The sequence below is a fragment of the Catharus ustulatus genome, chromosome 27, assembly GCF_009819885.2.
Source record: "Catharus ustulatus isolate bCatUst1 chromosome 27, bCatUst1.pri.v2, whole genome shotgun sequence".
NCBI classification, from domain to species: Eukaryota; Metazoa; Chordata; class Aves; order Passeriformes; family Turdidae; genus Catharus; species Catharus ustulatus.
The window spans coordinates 4,978,998-4,996,744 of record NC_046247.1 but is presented as its reverse complement, the minus strand read 5'-3'; the positions used below and the strand labels follow the sequence as shown (position 1 = coordinate 4,996,744).

At 58.4% G+C, this 17,747-nt stretch overlaps 2 protein-coding genes across 2 annotated transcripts; one reads left to right on the top strand and one right to left on the bottom strand.

Annotated features, from left to right (window-relative positions):
* Window positions 1-663: 663 nt before the first annotated feature.
* CAPG (capping actin protein, gelsolin like) lies at window positions 664-5,388 on the top strand. Its single transcript, XM_042780016.1, is given in 7 exon segments — window positions 664-683; window positions 1,256-1,436; window positions 1,488-1,619; window positions 2,030-2,096; window positions 2,099-2,191; window positions 2,626-3,069; window positions 3,387-5,388. Coding segments are annotated over 7 exon segments (1,212 nt in total). The 3' UTR covers window positions 3,662-5,388.
* On the bottom strand, window positions 5,040-16,072 carry DBNL (drebrin like). Its single transcript, XM_033081172.1, has 14 exons — window positions 15,972-16,072; window positions 15,472-15,527; window positions 13,591-13,703; window positions 13,269-13,343; window positions 12,863-13,009; window positions 12,271-12,348; window positions 11,623-11,774; window positions 10,880-10,934; window positions 10,305-10,379; window positions 10,114-10,216; window positions 8,733-8,843; window positions 7,503-7,606; window positions 6,393-6,498; window positions 5,040-6,095 (listed from the first exon to the last, which is right to left on the bottom strand). The coding sequence occupies exons 1-14, from the start codon at window positions 16,052-16,054 to the stop codon at window positions 5,956-5,958; spliced, it is 1,398 nt and encodes a 465-aa protein (XP_032937063.1). The 5' UTR covers window positions 16,055-16,072; the 3' UTR covers window positions 5,040-5,955.
* Between the last annotated feature and the right edge of the window lie 1,675 nt (window positions 16,073-17,747).

The window sequence follows — 17,747 nt, the reverse complement described above, 5'->3', positions numbered from 1 at the left end:
CCTGGAACCCCAGGGCGAATGGCCCACAGGTGACACAGGAGGGATGGGGGTCCTGGGAGGGGTGGGTGGTCCTGGAAAGGGGTGGGTCCCACTAGGATGGGGTAGGATGGCATCAGGGTGGAGGAGTCCCATGAGGGTCCCTGCGGGATGGGGATCCCGGAGTGAGTCCAGGAGGATGGATGTCCCAGCAATGGGGTGGGGGGGTCCCCTGAGAGTGTGGTGGTCCAGCAGCATTGAGGAGGGGTTCAGGAGGAGGAAGTTCCTCAGGAGGATCCGCAGAATGGTGTGGGGTCCACCAGTGTGAAGACGGATCCCAGTGGGGTGGGGTTCCCATGAAGAAGAGGTCCCCAGGACGGTGGGGATCCCCGGAAGGTGGGGGTCCCAGTGCTCAGTGCCCCTCCCAATGCGAGGGGCTGCACCTCAAGCCACATTTTCCCCCCGGCTGGGGAGTCCCAGCACTGGCGCCCTCCCAGTCCCCTCCCTCACTCGCCACCCTCGTCCCCACCCTTTCCTGCGCCTGCATCACTCCCGGCGCCTTCCGGCTCCTGAGGCATCCGCAGCCTCGGCGGAGCCGGGCGCTGTCGGGGCATCTCTCGGAGGTCCGTCCGTCCGTCCGTCTGTCTCTCGGAGTGGGAGAGCTGTCGGGTTGTCCGTCTGTCCGTCATGGGCTGTACTCCTCGCGGGTCTGTCTGTCCTGAGGGTATCCCACCCCCGCGGGGTCTGTCTGTCTGCCGGGGTGCCTGTCTGTCCTCTTGGCTGGATGTCGGGACACCTCTGGCTATTGGGGTGTCTGTCCATTTTCCTAGTGTCCATTTATTGGGTTGTCTCTCTGTCCATGGGAGTGTCCCCCTAACCATAGGTGTCCATCTATACATAGGGATGTCTGTCCATCCTCCGGGTGTCTGTCTGCCTATTGGGGTGTCCATCTACCTCATGTGGTGTCCATGTGTGCGTTGGGGTGTCTGTCTGTCCTTCTGGGTGTCTATCAGGGAGTCTACTTGTCCTTCCAGGTGTCTGTTGGGGCATCCATCTGTCCTTCTGGGTATTAATCTGTCTGTTCTCCTGGAGCCCTCCTGGCTCTCCATCCTTTGCAACCATCTCACAGGGTCTCCCCATCCACAGGTCTATCTGGCCATCCATGCCTCTGTCCCCACAGCCCCACTGTCATGTACACCACCCTCCCCAAAATATACCCCCTCCTCACTCCCCCCATCCCCGCGATTGCTCCCACCTGACCCCACCCACCACCCCACAGTGCTTCCCCTTTTGGCCCTGGTGCCACCAGCCCGGGGCTGCACGTCTGGCAGGTGGAGCAGCTGCAGCCAGTGGAGGTCCCCAAGGCCACCCTGGGCATTTTCTTCTCGGGACACTCGTACCTGGTGCTGCACAGCGGGTTGGAGGAGCAAGCCCACCTCCACCTGGGGGGGGATGAAGGGGTTGGGATGGCATGAGCCAGGTGGGGTTGTGTGCTCACCTGGCTGCCCCAGGCCGGGACTCCCTGCAGGACGTGCACCCTCCTCTCCACCCAGCTGAGCTCGCTGCTGGGCGAGCGCCCCATCACCCACTGCAACAAGTCCAACCTCCTCCTGGACTGCTTCCCCTGCAGCCTCACCTACCACGTATGGAGGCCCCAGGGGTGCTCAGGGTGCTCCCAGCACCCCAGAGGGGTGCCCAGCATCAACGCTGGGCTCTGTGCACCCTCAGTGCTCTGCTTCGTCCTTGCTGAGCATGATGGCCCCCCTGGGGTGCTGGGCATCTGCAGAAGGTGCTCAACATCCCTGTTGGGTGCTCATGTCTGTGTTGGTTCTTGTCAATACCACTGGGTGCTGGGCACTGCACTGAGCACTCAGCACCCCTCTTGGATGTTGGGCACTCGCACCAGACACTCAGCATTCCCACTGGGTGCTGGGCACCCTGCCACAGGCTCAGCATGGCCATGGGCTATTCAGCATCCCCTCCAGCCGCTCAGTGTTTGTGCTGGGTGGTTGTCACCCCCATCTGGTGCTGAGTCCCTCCCCTGTGCCAGCAGGAGGGCAGTGTAGCCTTGGCCTTTACATGGGCCCAGCCTGGCTCTGGTCCCATGCCCAAACTCTACCACATAAGGGCAAGAGGAAGATTTGGGCGAGCCAGCGGGACCTGTCATGGGCCAGCTTCAACACTGGTGACTGCTTCCTCCTAGACCTGGGACAGAGGGCTGGAGGGCACCTGTCCCCACTCTCCCACTCCCTGTCCCCGCTGTTGCCATCCCTGGCCCCCAGACCCTTCTCACCAGGTGTGGGGCCAAGTACATGTCCCGTGTACTCCTCTGTCCTCTGGGGGGTCCATCAGCTCACTGGCCTGTCCCTCTTCGTTGGGGCACCTGTCCCTCCACAGGACAGGCTGTTTGTCCTTCTCTTGGGGCGTCTGTCTGTCCTTCCAGTGGCCACTGGGGCATTTCCCTATCCCTAGGGATGGTGGGTGGTTGGGATGTCTGTCCCTCCATTGGAGTGTCCCTTTTCCCATCACAGCATCTCCCTGGACCAGCTTCAACCCCAATGGCTGCTGCATCCCCAGCCTGGGTGAGGTGGGCTGAGGGCCACCATGGGGCAGTTCCATCACCACTATTCCATCACTCCCTGCCCCAGCCCCTCATGGTCTGGTGTGGGGCCTGGAGCAATGTCCTGGAGCACAGCAGGATGCAGGAGCTGGCTGCTGCCAGCCGTGACAGTGAGCGGGGTGGCAAAGCACATCTGGAGATTGTGGCTGATGGTGAGGAGCCACCTGAGATGGTCCAGGTCTGTCCCCACTGGGCAGAGAGGGGCAGCTGGGTGTCCCTGGGGTGGCTCTGTGACCCCCCAGTCTCATCTCGCACCCCTTGCAGGAGGGCAGCCCTGAGGAGGAGGTGGTGGCTGACCAGAGCAGCACAGGGGCAGCTGTCCCCTACAATGCAAGGACACGGTGGCACACTACTAATGGCACCAGGGCTGGGCATGCCAAAGTGTCACCATGGGGGGCACAGGAGGTACATGAGGCTGGGCACAGCCAGGGTACACCATGATAGCCCTCCAGGAGTACATGAGGCTGGACATGGCCCAGGAACAATCTGGTGACCCTTAGGAAATCCACACGGAGCTGAGCATGGCCAAGGGATATCACAGGGGCCCTGGGGCAGGCAGGGATGGGCAATGCCAGAGTGTGTGGGTGGAGGCAGAGGACACTGGGCTGGAGAGGCCCCAGGCAACCCTGCAGTGACATCCCCTCCACGAGGGGCTTTTGGATGTGACAGGGGCATGGACCTGACCCAGGTGGCCACCAGCCTGTTCTGCTCTGATGACTGCTTCATGCTCCACAATGCTGCTAGCAGGATGGAAAGGTGCTCAGGGATGGGGACATAGGGTGACATGGAGACAGAGACTGGCCTGAGTGGCTGACATCCCCCTCTGCAAGGTGCAAGGACAATGAGTGGGAATGCCAGGTGCCTCTGAGGGTGGCTGAAGAGGTGATCGCCCGCATGGTACCCCTGCCCCAGACACAGGTTGGGGCAGGGGGGGAGGGATGCCCAAGGGCTGACATGGGAGCCATCACCCCTTCCCAATTCCTGTCCCTGTCCCCAAAGGTGGAAATCCGGCCCCAGGGCTGCGAGACACCCATCTTCAAGCAGTTCTTCACCAGCTGGAAATGAGCAGCAGGTGCCAATGGGGCGGTGCCCTGGTCACGGGGTGTGAGCAGGCCTGTGCAGCTGTGCCAGCTCCCAGCAATGGCTGTGCTCTGTTCAGCTGGCCCTGTCACCGTGCCATCCCTGTCCCTGTGCCTTTGCCCACCACATCCCCATGCTGTTGGCATTCACATCCTTGTGCATCACATCCTTGACATCCCACACCAAGCCCATGCCATCTCTACTGCTGTGATGTCCCTGTGTCTTTGCCCGCACTATGCCCATACCAGGCTCATCTCCATGCCATCCACAAGACCTATCCCTGTGCCATTCCCATGCCCACACCATGCCCAAGGTCCTGCCATCTTCCTCTCCACGCCAGTCATTCACCTCCTTGTGCCATGCCCATGTCCACCCCATCCCCAAGCCCATGTCATGTCTGCCCCTGTGCATGACAATGCCCTGCCATCCCTGTGCCTTTGTCCACCCATGCCCACATCATTCCTGTCTGCCCCTTTGCCATTCTAATGCCCATGGCACTTCATTCCCCATTCCCATGCCCAGCCTGTGTCATGCCCATGCCCATCTCCAAGTATGGAGAGGTCCTTTCCCATGCCATCCCAATCTCCTCACCATACCCAAACCCACATCATTCCTGCCCCTCTGCCATCCCATCATCCCAATTCCTTTGCCCACCCCATGCTTATCTCCATCTCCACCATCCCAAGCCCATGCCATGCCCACAAGTCACTGCATCCCCACACTGCTGCCACAGCCTTGCCACCTGCATGTCATCGCCACCTTCTTCCGTGTGCCTGTGCCACACTGTGCCCATGCTGTGCCCACACATCTACCCTGCACCCAGGTCCTGGTGAACAAAGGGACAGTGCCATGTCCTGATGGGTATGGTGCCAGCCCTGGGTGTGGGGAGGCATGAGGGGACTCAGACAGGACAGGGCAGTGCCAGTGCAGGGGGTGAAGTGTCCCCAGCATCATGGTGTGATGCCACCCTACATATGTCATCAGTTCTGTGCCCCATGGAGGGATGCCCATGGCCATACAACGACCCCAGGTCCTTGTGTGAGCACCTGGGCCCATGTGCTTGAGAAGGGTGGGGGATGGCCTGTGGCACCCATTTGGCTGTCCCCAGATCCCTCATGTCTCCAAATGTCCAGTATACCTGCAATCCACCCTCTGCTCTCTCCACAGTCCCTGCACCCCCAATATTCCCAGTGTCCTCAAACCACCAGCACCACCAGCCACAAAGCCCCTCTCCACCCTGGGGCCACCCCAGATCCCAGGACCCCAACCACTGCAGGCTGCTTTCCCCCTCATTAGACTCAGATAATTAGTGTTGAGACTAATTATATCCCCAGTCAGCCCCACCAGGATCCTGCTACATCCATCACCAAAGAAAAGCCCTTTATTGTAGCTGGGGAGGGCCTGCGGGGAGCAAGGAGAAGAAGGAGCTTGGGGGAGGGACTCAAGAGAAGCCACCGTGTCCCCCTGCACCTGCAGGAAGGATGGGTGAGTTGGGACCCTCCAGCCCTTTCTCTCCTTCTATTCCTAAAGTGACACCAGGGTGGGAAACTCCGTGTGTGGGACGGGCTGGGCTGGGCTTTTCCTTGTTCACAGTGAGTTTGGGGGAATGGGGAGGGGGGTCCCACCTGCTCAGCCTGGCTGGATCTGTGCTGCAGGGGAGGTTATTCACTCCCAGTTCAAATCCCTGGAGCATGTTTGGGGTGAGGGAAGGGAACAGTGGGGAGAGCAGGGAGGAGAACACAAGATCACACGTGGCGAGCTCAGTGTGCTCAGGATGGTGGGGAAGAGTCAGGATTCACCTCTCCTGGTAATTTCAGACCCTGCAGGATTCCACAATTACTCTCATGAGCTTTCCAATGAAATAAAATTGGGAACGTGGTTTCTCCAGCGTGGCTGCAGCAGGTCCAAGGTGACAGGGTGGGAGGGAGCACAGGGGGGAGGTAATTTGTTCCCTGAAAATTCCTATGAGGGATTTTTCACACCCTCCTTACACTCCAAAGCCAAAGGAGAAGGGGAAGACCAGCACTGTGGACTCAGGGTGGGATGGGACCCTTCCTTCACCCACCCAAGGGCAGCTATTGGGGACACAGAGGCAGCACCTGGGGAGCCCCACTGCCAAGGGACTGGGGAATGGCACTTCACTGAGAGAGAGAGAGAGAAATAGAGAAGAAAAAGCCATGTGTCGCTTGGAAGAATCAGGCAGGAGCTGAGTGGTCTTGGGGGTGTGGAGCAGTCCCAAGAGTCTGGAGCCCCCTGTCAGCCCCCACAGAGCCAGTTCCCTACTCTATCAGTTCCACGTAGTTGGCAGGGAACATCCCGAAGTGGCCGTCGGGGCCGTAGCCGCGCCACCAGCCCTCATCGATCATCTCGATGTTGGTGATGACGTTCTCAGGATCAAAGGAGATCTCAGTGTCATCAGCTGCCATGGGACAGACAAGGGGAATGGGGTCAGACCACCTGAACTACCCAGCTCTGGGGTCCCCAAGAGAAGAGGGATGTGGAGCTGCTGGAACGAGTCCAGAGAAGGCCATGGAGGTGCTCCAAGGGCTGGAGCCCCTCTGTTCTGGAGACATGGTGGGAGAGCTCAGAATGTCCAGCCTGGAGCAAAGAAAGCTCCAGGGAGACCTTGGAGCCCTTTCCAGTGCCTAAAGGGGCTCCAAGAGAGCTGGAGGGGGACTGGGGACAAGGGTCTGGAGGGACAGGATAAGGGTCTCACCAGCCTGGTAGTCATAGAGTGCCCGGGCACAGAGCCCCTTCCCCGCCAGGTCCGGTGGCTCCTGGTACTCCCCCCTGTAGTCATATTTGGCATCGTCAACTTGTTCCTTCAGGAAGGAGAGGAGAGCAGGATTGAACAGCAGAACAGTAGCAGGGAAAAGAACAACAATACCCCATGCCCAGAAATGTCCATCAGCCCCCAGAGGCTTGGAGAGCTGTTGGAGGTCTCCAAGACAGGCTGGAGGTTCTGGGTGCCCTCTGGAATAAAACACGAGCTCCAGAGAAGCTGTGCCACACATCTGCCAAAGGAACAAACCAGCTCTTAGCCAAAGAGCCACGTCCCCCCTCACTCAACACCAATCCCTTGGGATCTCATCCCAATGGAAACACCTGAGACCAGTGGCAGACAACCCCTCTGGTCCCTTGGGATCCCTGCTACAGACAGAGGCTCTTTCCCCAACAGATAAGCTCCAGCTTCTAAAACATTCCTGCCAGAGCCTGAGCTGGCTGAGGTTTGTTCTCTTCAGGGAAAGGCTGAGGGGATCATTGGGCCCATCTACTCTGGAATCCTTTGGAACCTGCTGGACACTTCCACACAAATTCCAGAATGAGAAAATGTTTGGAATGCTGATGGTTTGGTAATCAGGGAAGAAACCAAAGGAGCCCCACTTCTCCAAGGGCAACACAGCAGCACAGCACAACCCCAGGATGAGCCATTGGAGAATCTTGGAGTGCACCAGGAATAGCTGGGACTGCGAACTCCACTGGGTCCAGATGTGCAGAGAAGCACAGTGCAGAAAAAGAGGAGAAAGGGATTTGGAAGAGGCTGATGGATCCTCTCCCCTCACTGGTTCTGGGATGTGGCACTGACAAGAGCTGGAGCAGCCCTGGGGTGCAGGATGAGTGCCAGGGACTCAGTACCTGTGTCTCCCAGTGGGAGCACTGGGAAGGGACATAGCACCACCCCCTGTGCCATATGGGTGCATCCTGAGTACACCTGAGCTCCAGGGTTTTGCCATTTCCTTGATTTTAGCTCAGAAAAGTGTTCCAGGCTCATCCTAGGGGTGGGACAAGCCATGCTCCAGGAGGGTCCCCTGCCCCCCAGCCTCACCTGGGGTGGCTCCTCGTAGATGGCTGAGGGCTCTGGGGGCTCCTCATACAGATTCTCTTCTACATGGGACCCTGGGACACCAGAATTGTATACAGAGTCCCGTCCTGAGGAGAAACAAGGCATGTGTCATCAAAAGCATGCCCTGTCCCCTCATCTGGCTCCTGCCCCAGCCTGGAGTGACACCACGCTCCTGCTGGGAGCTGGGTGACCCCTGGGTCTCCTGCCCAGCCAGAGGACAGAGCACACACAGACCATGGGATGGAGTGAGCAGGGGTTTAGTGAGATCTGAAAGGACAAAGGAGAGATCTACCTCTGACAGGGAAGGGATAGAGACAGGGAAGGAATAAACTCGCTCAAGATGAAAAAATTCCCACGCAGGGGAAGGGCTAGAGCAGAGGTCCTGGCCAAGAGCAGCATCTAGTGGTGACAGTGGCCTGGGGACATGGGAGCTGGACATGCCTGTTCCCTGCCCATGGCAGGGGAGGTGGAACTAGATGGTCTCTGAGATCCCATCTAAAACAAACCAAATTGTGATTCCATGATTTGGGAACAAGGCCAGCCCTCAGTGCCACCTACAGGACATGGGGACACCCTCTGGGCACAGCCAGGCCTTCTCTGGAATCACTTACTCTCTCAGACCACTGGGAAGTGCTTGGGCAGGGACACCTTCCACTGTCCCAGGTTGCTCCAAGCTTCATCCAACCTGGCCTTTCAGAGATCCTGGGGCAGCCACAGCTTCTCTGGGCAACCTGTCCACCCTCATAGGCAAGGATTTCTTCCCAATATCCCACATAACCCTGCCCCCTGGCAGTGGGAAGCCAGTCCCTCTTGTCCTGTCTTTACTGGAACAAGGAAACAAGCCAGTCTAACTCTGGGACAGGAAAACCCCTGCACAGGGGTGGAGCTGCCTCAGCTGGGCCTTGGGGCATTTTGAAAAAGTCCAAGCCTGACTGTCAAAGCCCCTGTGGCCGGTCTGGGGATGCATGTGGCCAAATTCTAGCCTGAATTCCAGTCTGAATTCCAGCAGGAGGTATTCTCATCCCCCTGAGCCATCAGCTAAAGACAAGCAGGAACCATCCTCATCCTCATGCTCAGCCCTGGCTGGAGACAAAGCCCACGGGAAAACCAAATGGAATCTCCAAGACCAGCCTCAAAATGCCCAATTTTGTGAGATCTAGTTGGAAAGATGAGGAGAAAAGCTTTGGGGAGTGGAGAGAGCCAAGCATGTACCTGCTGCAGGTACTGGGGAGGCTGGTGGGGACCTCCAAACATCCCGGCTGGGGGAGGCAGGACTGGGCACGGAGTTCATCTCCTTCTGCAGGAATGGGCTGCGCAGCTTCCCTGGAAAAGGAGTTGAGGTGGCTGCAGGAGTTGGTCAGGCAGGGGGGCTCCCAGCCTGACTGTGCACCCACAGGTATTGCTGGGTCACCCTCCCAAGCAGGATTTTCCAGCTCTAATCCTGGTTGTGAAAAACAAGTTTGGCAACTAGTTACAGCAGCAGCCAAGGGAAAATTGATTTTAAAAAAAAAGAAATATTCCTGTGGAGGAAGAGCTGGCAGGCCCTGCCTCTCGCTTTCCATGGTGATTTTATGAGCACCCTGAACTCCACAGACATCAAACTGGGAGGGGATGATGCAAACTGGTTTCTGCCAGAGCACCTCCCGTGGCAGGAGGCAACTGCTCTGCTACCTACTCACCTCCACCTCCAAACCAAATAAAAGCTGAGGAGAATTCCCAGACAAGCCCTACCAGCAGCAGGACTCCTGCTGACCCTTATCTCTGGGTCAGATCCAGATTCCAGGGCATTTAGCTCCCTTTCCTCCATGAAAACCATCAAATCCTAATGAAATACCTCAAAGTCAGTCACTCCCCATGACGTCGAACCATCAAAAAAGACATTTTCCCAGAATTCCCTCCTCTCCCATCCATGGCTTGCCTGTGCACCCAAGTAGGGATTCGTGCTCCTATCACCAAATGAAAGTGATTATTCTGAATCAATTTAAGGTGCTTTAGAGGGGGTTGGGCTGAGGAGGATGAAGAGGAGGAGGAGGTGGTGGTGGCAGCAGCAGAGGCAGTTGCAGTCAGCCAGGGGTGTCACGTGTTTGTCACAGCTACTTCCTCAACTACTCTCAGCTCTGGTTTGCAAACTTCCTGATTTCTATCTGAGAGATCAGATCAGACTCTTCTAACAGCACAAGATCCTGCTTGACCAGAGCAGTTCAAAAATTTGGGTGAAATTTCATTCAGTCAGGACAGACTGCGATACTGGTGCTTTTCCTGGTGTTAATACATTGAACTCTAATTAAAAAAAAAAAAAAACAAAAAAGAAAAAAAAAAGAAAAAGAACTTCAAGGCTCAGGCTCAGAAGGGGAATCAGAATATGGAAATCTTTGTGATTAAAACTTGGCTAGAGCCACACCCTGGAAAACAGCAGGAACCTGATTTGAGACACAGCACAGCAGAGAACATCAGTGTGGTGAGAGCCACCCGTTGTCAGCTCCAACTGTGGCCTCACAATATCTCTGCCCCACTGGGAACCCTCCACGTGCAGAGACTCTCAGTGGGGACTGGGACCCACCCCCAGAACACTCCCTGTGTCCCCAGGCTGTACCTGGCTGTGCTGGCATCCCCACGTCCCCTGGCCCCGCTCTCTCCTTTTGCTTGAAGATGTCACGGGGGTTGACAGCTCTCTGCGCAATCAGCGTGGCGGCCTCCTGCCCGGGGAGGGCACACAGCCCAGTCAGGGGGGCAGAGTCAAGGCAGCTCCCCCTTCCCCAGGGGCTCAGGGTCCCAGCTCCTCACCTGGGCTTTCTCCACCGACTCGCTTCTCCTGACACCCTTCCGCTGCTGCGCCTCGTACTCCTCAGCCCGCTCCTTCTGTGGCACATGAGAGGGCTGGGCAATCAGCCACCCCCCCAGACCAGCCCCCTGCCCCCTCCAGCCCCCTCCAATTCCTGCCAGGACCCTCTGCCTCCTTCAGCCCCCTCTGTACCCAAGCAATAGAGGGTGGATGAGGAGGAAACGGGGGAATTCTGGGCTGAGAACAGGGACTTGATGTCATGGAATTGCGGGATGATTTAGGTTGGAAAAACCCTCCAAAAGTATCAAGTCCAACTATCCCCCAGCACAGCCAAGGCCACCACTAACCCATGTCCCCAAGTGTCACATCCACACAGCTGTTAAATCCTCCCAGGAGTGAGGATGCCAGCATTGACCTGAGCAGCTGTGCCAGAGCTGGACAACCCTTTCCATGAAGAAACTTTCCCAATATCCAACTTAAACCTCCTCTGTGCAACTTAAGGCATTTCCACTTGCCCTGTCCCAGGTCCCTTTCACCTACACCATAAACCCCACCTGGGGCCAAGACCAAAGCTCACCCATTGCTGCTGCTCCCTGTCCCTGTTCTCAGCCTCCTGTTGCTGCTGCAGTCTCCTGTGGGGACAAATGGGTTAAAACTGAGGATTTGAGACCTCATCCCACTATTCCAGGTCCCTGGGAATAGCACATGAAGGCCATCCCTCACTTTGGTAATGCTCTCCCACACTTCAGGGCCAGACAAGGTGCCACAAGTCACCCTTGAGGAGAGGAGTGTGGTGAGAGGGGCAGGAGCTGCTCCAAATAGTGGGATCATTCCAGGGACATTTCTTCCTTGGGGATATGGACACAAGCATCTTGATATGGGAGCTGGGCAGATTTTCCTGGAGTCGCTCCTGCGGGGCTTGAAGCTCCCTGGACCTCTGACACTCCAAAAATAGGGGCTATGGGTGCCAGGCAAGGTTTGGGAAACAAAAGGGAGAGTAGTCCTAGAGCAGGATCCATGGGCAGGGAGACTCAGGGATGATGCTGGACAAGCAGCCAAGCTCCTTGAGGGTTAGCCAGGGAGATGTTCCCTCCACAGCTGGAGCAAGATCCCTTCATATCTGTTCTCTTCAAAGAGATTTTCTGGGACTGCAGGAATTCCAGTAGTGGGAAATGCACAGACATGATCCCCCACTTCCTAAGGAATAAACTTTCCTGGAGTGGGGGCAGCTCAGAGAGGTAGTAGGCAGGGACACCCAGCACCACAGGAATCCCAGAGAGCAGGATGGGATCTGGGAATCATTCCTAAAACCCCACTCACTTCTGGGCTTCGATTTCACTGGATCTGGCTTTAAACATCTGCTCCCGCCCCGCCGCCTCCTGCAGCTCCCGCTCGCGCTGCTCCTGCTCCAGCCGCTGCCGCTCTTCCTCCGCCCTCCTCTTCTCCTCCAGCCGCCGGTTCTCCTCATCCTTCTGCAGAGAGACAGACACAGAGGCTTGGCCATCTGGGCTCAGAGGTGTGGGGGTCCCACTGCCAGCACTCAGAGCCTCCTGGCCCTCTGCATCCCAGGGCACCCAGCAGGTCCCAAGGCACACTGATCCAGTCAGAAGCTTCACAGTCATTGCTTAACCCCATAAAATTCAAGGTGAAAGGGAAGAAAATGGAGCAGCCCTCAGAGAGGTCAAAACCAGTTTCCTCACCCAGCTGGGGTTTGCTGGGAGCTGGGATGCTCCTCAGCTGTCTGCCAGGACATCCCTCCCTGAGCCCACCCCAGAAGTCCTGAGCCAAATCCAGATGAGATAAAGCAGCACCTTCCCCTTCAAGACTCAGCTCCTCCTCTCTGAGCACCCCAAAGCAGCAGTTCTGCACTTCCCTGAGCTCTTGATCCCAGTTCCCAGACAAGGAATAAGCACATGGAGAACAATCTCCAGCTAAATCCAAACATTTGATGCTCCAAGTCTCACTCACCTCTGCTTTGGCCCAGAAATTATCCTTATTGACCCGCTTGATTTCAGACATCGCGTTTGTCTTCTGGTACACAGAGCCCTGAGCAAGACACAGAGAAATCACATTTTTTTGCATTTCTTGCCAAAAATCAGCCCAAATCAGCACAATCTGGGACTTCTCTTAGAAGTTCCTATAACCTGATGCTTTGCCCAGAATTTAAAGGAGGGTTGGGTGAGGCCAGTGATGTGCACATTGACAAAAACAGGGAATTGCTGGCCCTGGCACAGGTTGCTGCCCCATCCGTGTAAGTGTCCAAGGCCAGGCTGGATGGGGCTTGGAGTATCCTGGGACAGTGGGAGGTGTCCCTGCCCATGGCACGGGTGGGACTGGATGGGCTTTAAGGCTCCTGTTACTTCCTGCCCTGGTGCAAAGTGCCTTTCCAGCTCTCTTGAGCCCTTTTAGGCACTGAAAGGGGCTCTAAGTTCTCCCTGAAACCTTCCCTTTTCCACAGACATGTCAATGGCCAGGCTGCCCCTTCCATCAAGGGATGATAGTGGTCCCAGACCTTCCTCCCACCCAGAGGCACCCAAAAGTCCTCACTGATTCAACTCACCACGGGAGCCTGGGGCCCTGAGTCCTGGAACTTGCTGCTCTCCTTGTGGAAGCTGTAGTTGGCCCCGGAAGCCTTGGCCACCTTCTCCATGATAAGTTCAGGCTCCACGTCCTCCTCTGCCCGGGCATTGATGGTGACGTGAGCCCCCTGAGCAGGAGGAACCAGGACAGGGGTGAGGGGTCACTCTGGGAGCCCCTAAACCCACCCTGCCCTGGTAGGTCCTGTCTGCGCTCCCAGAGCTCCCAAGGGAAGGAAAAGGGTTCTGGTAAGAAGCAGAAAATATCCAGGGGGATTTTTTGGGCTGATGTCCCTGGCCATGGCAGGGGGGTAGAACTGGATAGTCTAAGGTCCCTCCAACCCAAACCATTCAGTGACTTCCTGAGGGAGGACACGAGAAGGATCAGACCTTTAGGAAGTTGGCCACAGTGCTGACATGGTTGGCGCAGGCTCCTTTCCGCACGTCATTGACACCTTCACCTGTCTGCAAGGAGACACCATCAGCTCACGTGAGCCCCTCCAGGCTGCATTCACAGCAGCAGCAGCACCTGGATCTGAGCCTGAGTCCCTCTCCAGCTCTCCTGGAGCCCCTCAAGGCACTGCAAGGGGCTCTGAGGCCTCCCTGGAGCCCTCTCTCCTCCAGGCTGGACTCCCCCAGCTCTCCCAGCCTGGCTCCAGGACATAGGGACACCAGCTCCCTCCCAGTGAAGCCCAAGCCTGTCCCCACTCACCCAGTTGATGAGGACATATTTGGGCAGCCCAGAGTTGGGATCCTTCACGCGGCAGAAGCCGTACATCACCTTCCCACTGTTGAGCTCCTCCACCATCTCCTCCAGCCCCCCATCTGTCCCGGGAGGAAAGAGAGGGGATGAGTCCAGTGTGGTGGGAACAGCCAAACCCACCCCAGCTCTGTCTTCCCTAGAGATTTTCCCCACTAAACGTGGGACTGTCATACCTCATGAGAGTCCCAGACCCGTGTTTATTCTGTAAACACATAACCTGATCATTTATCATCCACATGATCATTTGGGAGCCAAGCCCCAGCCTTTTCTCAACCACTCCCAACCCCAGCGGCCTTCATTACCCAGTTCCTCTTCCTCAGGCCTCCACAAACCCCAGAAAGATCCTGGATCTGCAACAAAGTGCAGGCATAAGAGAGAAGGGGAAGGAGCTGCTCGCACTCCCATACCAATTAGAAGCTCTAAGGAGAGCAGGCAGCTTTTGCCCATGGGATCCTGCACAAAACCATGCTCAGAAACACCTCAGTGAGGGTGGGAATGGTGCTGAGAAGTGGTGGAGAAGCTGGCTGAGCCTTGTTCCTGCTCTCCAAGACGGGAAATAGAGAAGGAACCAAGAGGGTAACACAGGGTAAAGTCCTGCTAGTCCACCATGGGGAAACTCCTGCCTCAATGCCTCCCTCCCTGTTACACCCACCTACAGTGGTCTCAGCTCTGCTTTGAGGACTTGTGAGTGAATCCCAGAGGGAAAATCCCACACAGGGCTCAGGCAGGGGCAATGGAAAGGGAACAGCATTGCTCCCACCACACCAATAATCTACCAGGAAAGGAGGAAAACACCAAAAATGCACACTCTCATCTCAAAAGTATTCCCCCAGACCACAATTCCTTCTGTGCTGGATTGTCTGAGCCCTGAAAAGTGGGAAAAGAGCCACTGGAAGGAGTAACAGAGACCAACACAGCTTGCTCTGCTCTGCAGCATCACCCGGATCATTTCCTTCTCACCATTAAATATTTATGATTCAGCTCTAAATTTGGCTCCAAACCCAGCAGGGAAGTTGAAGGTTGGAAGTCTGAAGTTGGTTGGTGAGGGCTGGCACAGAGGGACATGATGGGAATGCTGGGGAGAGCAGGGATCTGCAGGGAGCTCAGAGCACACTCTCTGCAGCTCCCCAAAATTCTCATTTGTGACTCAACAAGAGTTTTCCTCAACAAAATTCCCCAGCACCAAACCCCTGGCTCCATGGGCTCCACTAGACCCTGTGGAGCATCCCAGAAATTTCCACAGAGCTCCACTGGCTGGGAAAAACACTTGGAAATTAAGGAAGGAGCTGGGGAGGGATGAGAAGATGCAAATTCTGAGCATGGGGAAACCTGCCTGGATGTGCTAGTTCCTGAAGGTTTTGGTTTCCCAGCCAGTAGTATTTGGGTGGGAATCAGCAGCCAAATAAAAAATAAATAAAAAAGAATCACAGGAAGAAGGGAATTTAACATGACCAGCTTTAAGAGCATTGAGTAGGGAGATCTGGCTGAGTGAGTGGCTCTGGAGCACCACATGATCCTACCTAAATCTGGGATCTAAAATACTTCAGGGATGCAAAGAGCAGCCAGGATCCAAACTTTGGATTCTTTGGAAAGGAGGAAAATGAAAGGAAAGGAGAAGCAGACCTGCCAGGAGGCTCTGGTCCATATCCCTCACCTGAAATCACACCGGACACCCCGATACAGCTCCCCCCGCTTTTCCCAATACCAAGGACACCCCCAAGCCACCCTCAGGGATTAAAAACCCCTGGACATCTCAGGCAGGTACAGTGAGATGAGCCCTGGAAGGCCCTGGACCCACGGAAACAGGGGGACGGTCCCCGGAATTCTCACCCCCGGAGCCAGCCACTCGCAGGTCATTGCTGTTGCCTTCATAGGTGAACAGAGCCCTAAAATTAAGCCAGAAATGTGATTTTTAGCCAGCACAGTGCTCATCTGTGGTGTTCACACACCTCTGACACCTTCTGCAGTGCAGAGCCCCAAAGGGACCCGCCACCCACAGCCCAGGGACTCCCCGATCCCCTCATCCAGCCCACCCCCAGTCAGGCCTGTACCCCACACCGGGTCCCTCTGTACACCCCAACAAACACACCCACATCCAGCATCCCCCCAAGCCACCAGCCCAGCCGGTACATTTTTTCCCAGGCGCTGCACTCGCACCCATCCTTGTTCTACTTCCACCCTTCCATCCCCCTGCCCTCGGATTTCCCCTGTACCCCATCCCCCACCGCACACACCCACATCCCTCCGCACACCCCACAGCCCCCCTTCCCGGCTCCCCATCCACCCCATCCCCGCCGCCCCGGCCCCCGGGCCCGCCGCCCCTCCCTCACCAGTCCGTGCGGCTCCCCGCGGCCACCACGCTGCCGTAGGCCTCCTGCAGCGCCCGCCCGTTCTTGGCCAGGTTCAGCGCCATGGCCGCGCCCGCTCCGCCCGCCGGTGTTATCGGGACCGCCTCCTGCCCCGCCCCTGTCACCGGCACCGCCCCTCCGGTGCTACCGGCACCGCCCCCCGCCCCGCCCCTCCGGTGCTACCGGCACCGCCCCCCGCCCCGCCCCTGTCACCGGCACCGCCTCCTGCCCCGCCCCTCCGGTGCTACCGGGACCGCCCCCCCGCCCCGCCGGGGCTACCGGCCCTGCCTCCTGCCCCGCCCCGCCGGTGCTACCGGCACCGCCTCCTGCCCCGCCCCGCCGGTGCTACCGGCACCGCCTCCTGCCCCGCCCCGCCGGTGTTACCGGGACCGCCTCCTGCCCCGCCCCTGTCACCGGCACCGCCTCCTGCCCCGCCCCTCCGGTGCTACCGGCACCGCCCCCCGCCCCGCCGGGGCTACCGGCACCGCCCCCCCGGCACCGGCGCCCGCCACCGCCTCCTGCTCCGCGCCTCCGGTGCCACCGGCACCGCCCCCTGGCATCGCCCCCGGCACCGCGCCTCCGGTGATACCGGCACCGCCCCCCGCCCCGCCCCGCTGGTGCTACCGGCACAGCCCCCCCGGCACAGCCCCCCCGGCACAGCCCCCAGGCACAGCCCCCGGGCACAGTCCCCCGGCACGGCCCCCCCCGCCCCGCCCCGCCGGTGCTACCGGCACCGCCCCGGCACCGCCGCCCCGACCCGAAAGCGCTCGGCCCAGTCCCGGACAGTCTGGCCCCGATAGGCCCCGCCCACGAGAGCCTAAACCGCGCCCCAGAAAAGCTAGGCCACGCCCCTACGTTGCTAGGCCCCGCCCCTATAGAGAGCCCACCCCCGCCAGAGCGAACACCCCCCTCAAATACCAGACCTCGCCCGCGAACAGCAGACGCCGCCAGGGAGACCCTCCCGAGGGGGAGACCCTCCCGCCGGGGAGACCCTCCCGCCGGCGAGACCGCCCCCCGCGAATAACAGAGCCCGGACAGACCCACCAGGCCGTTCCCCGCCCCGTCCCGCCGCTCGGTGTCTCACGGACCCGCCATCCCAGGTGTTCCTGGGGCTCCCCCATCCCGGGATGACTCTGGAGGGCCCCGTTCCCGGCCAGTTCCGGGGTCCCCAGCCCAGATCAATTTTCGGAAACTCCCATCCAATGCCCCGAGGGCGGTTCTCAGGGATCCCCGTCCTGGGCTGTTCGGGGACACTCGGTTCCAGGTTGTTTTGGGGGTTCTGTGCGCCAGTGCAGCCCCGACAGCGCCCACATCCCGCACAGCCCTCCCCAGCCCCGCACTCCCTGACCGCAGCCCCCGGGTGCAGAAAATCGGCATTTCCGGGGACTTTCCTCATTTCCCGACCTCAGTGGGGGGGCACATCAGGGATGTTCGCCGGTACCGAAGCAGTTCGGAGCCTGGTGCTTTTTGGGGTGTAAATGCGCCTCCGTTTTAGGCCAAATCATCAAAATTCTGCGCCTCACGCCCCGTCGCGATGGCCCTCCCGAAGAGGTGCTCCTGGGGGGCCGGAGGTGGCCCGGGGGGACACAGGAGGTGACCTGAGGCGGAGGGGGAGGGACAGGGGGTGGGCCCGAGCCCCGCGGCGTCCCCAGAATGTGTTAATGGGACATTAGCGGCTCATTGTTCCCCCAGCCCTCCCCCGCTGCCAACATCTGCCTGGCACCGCGCTGCCACCGCGTGGGGAAGGATTGCTCGGGG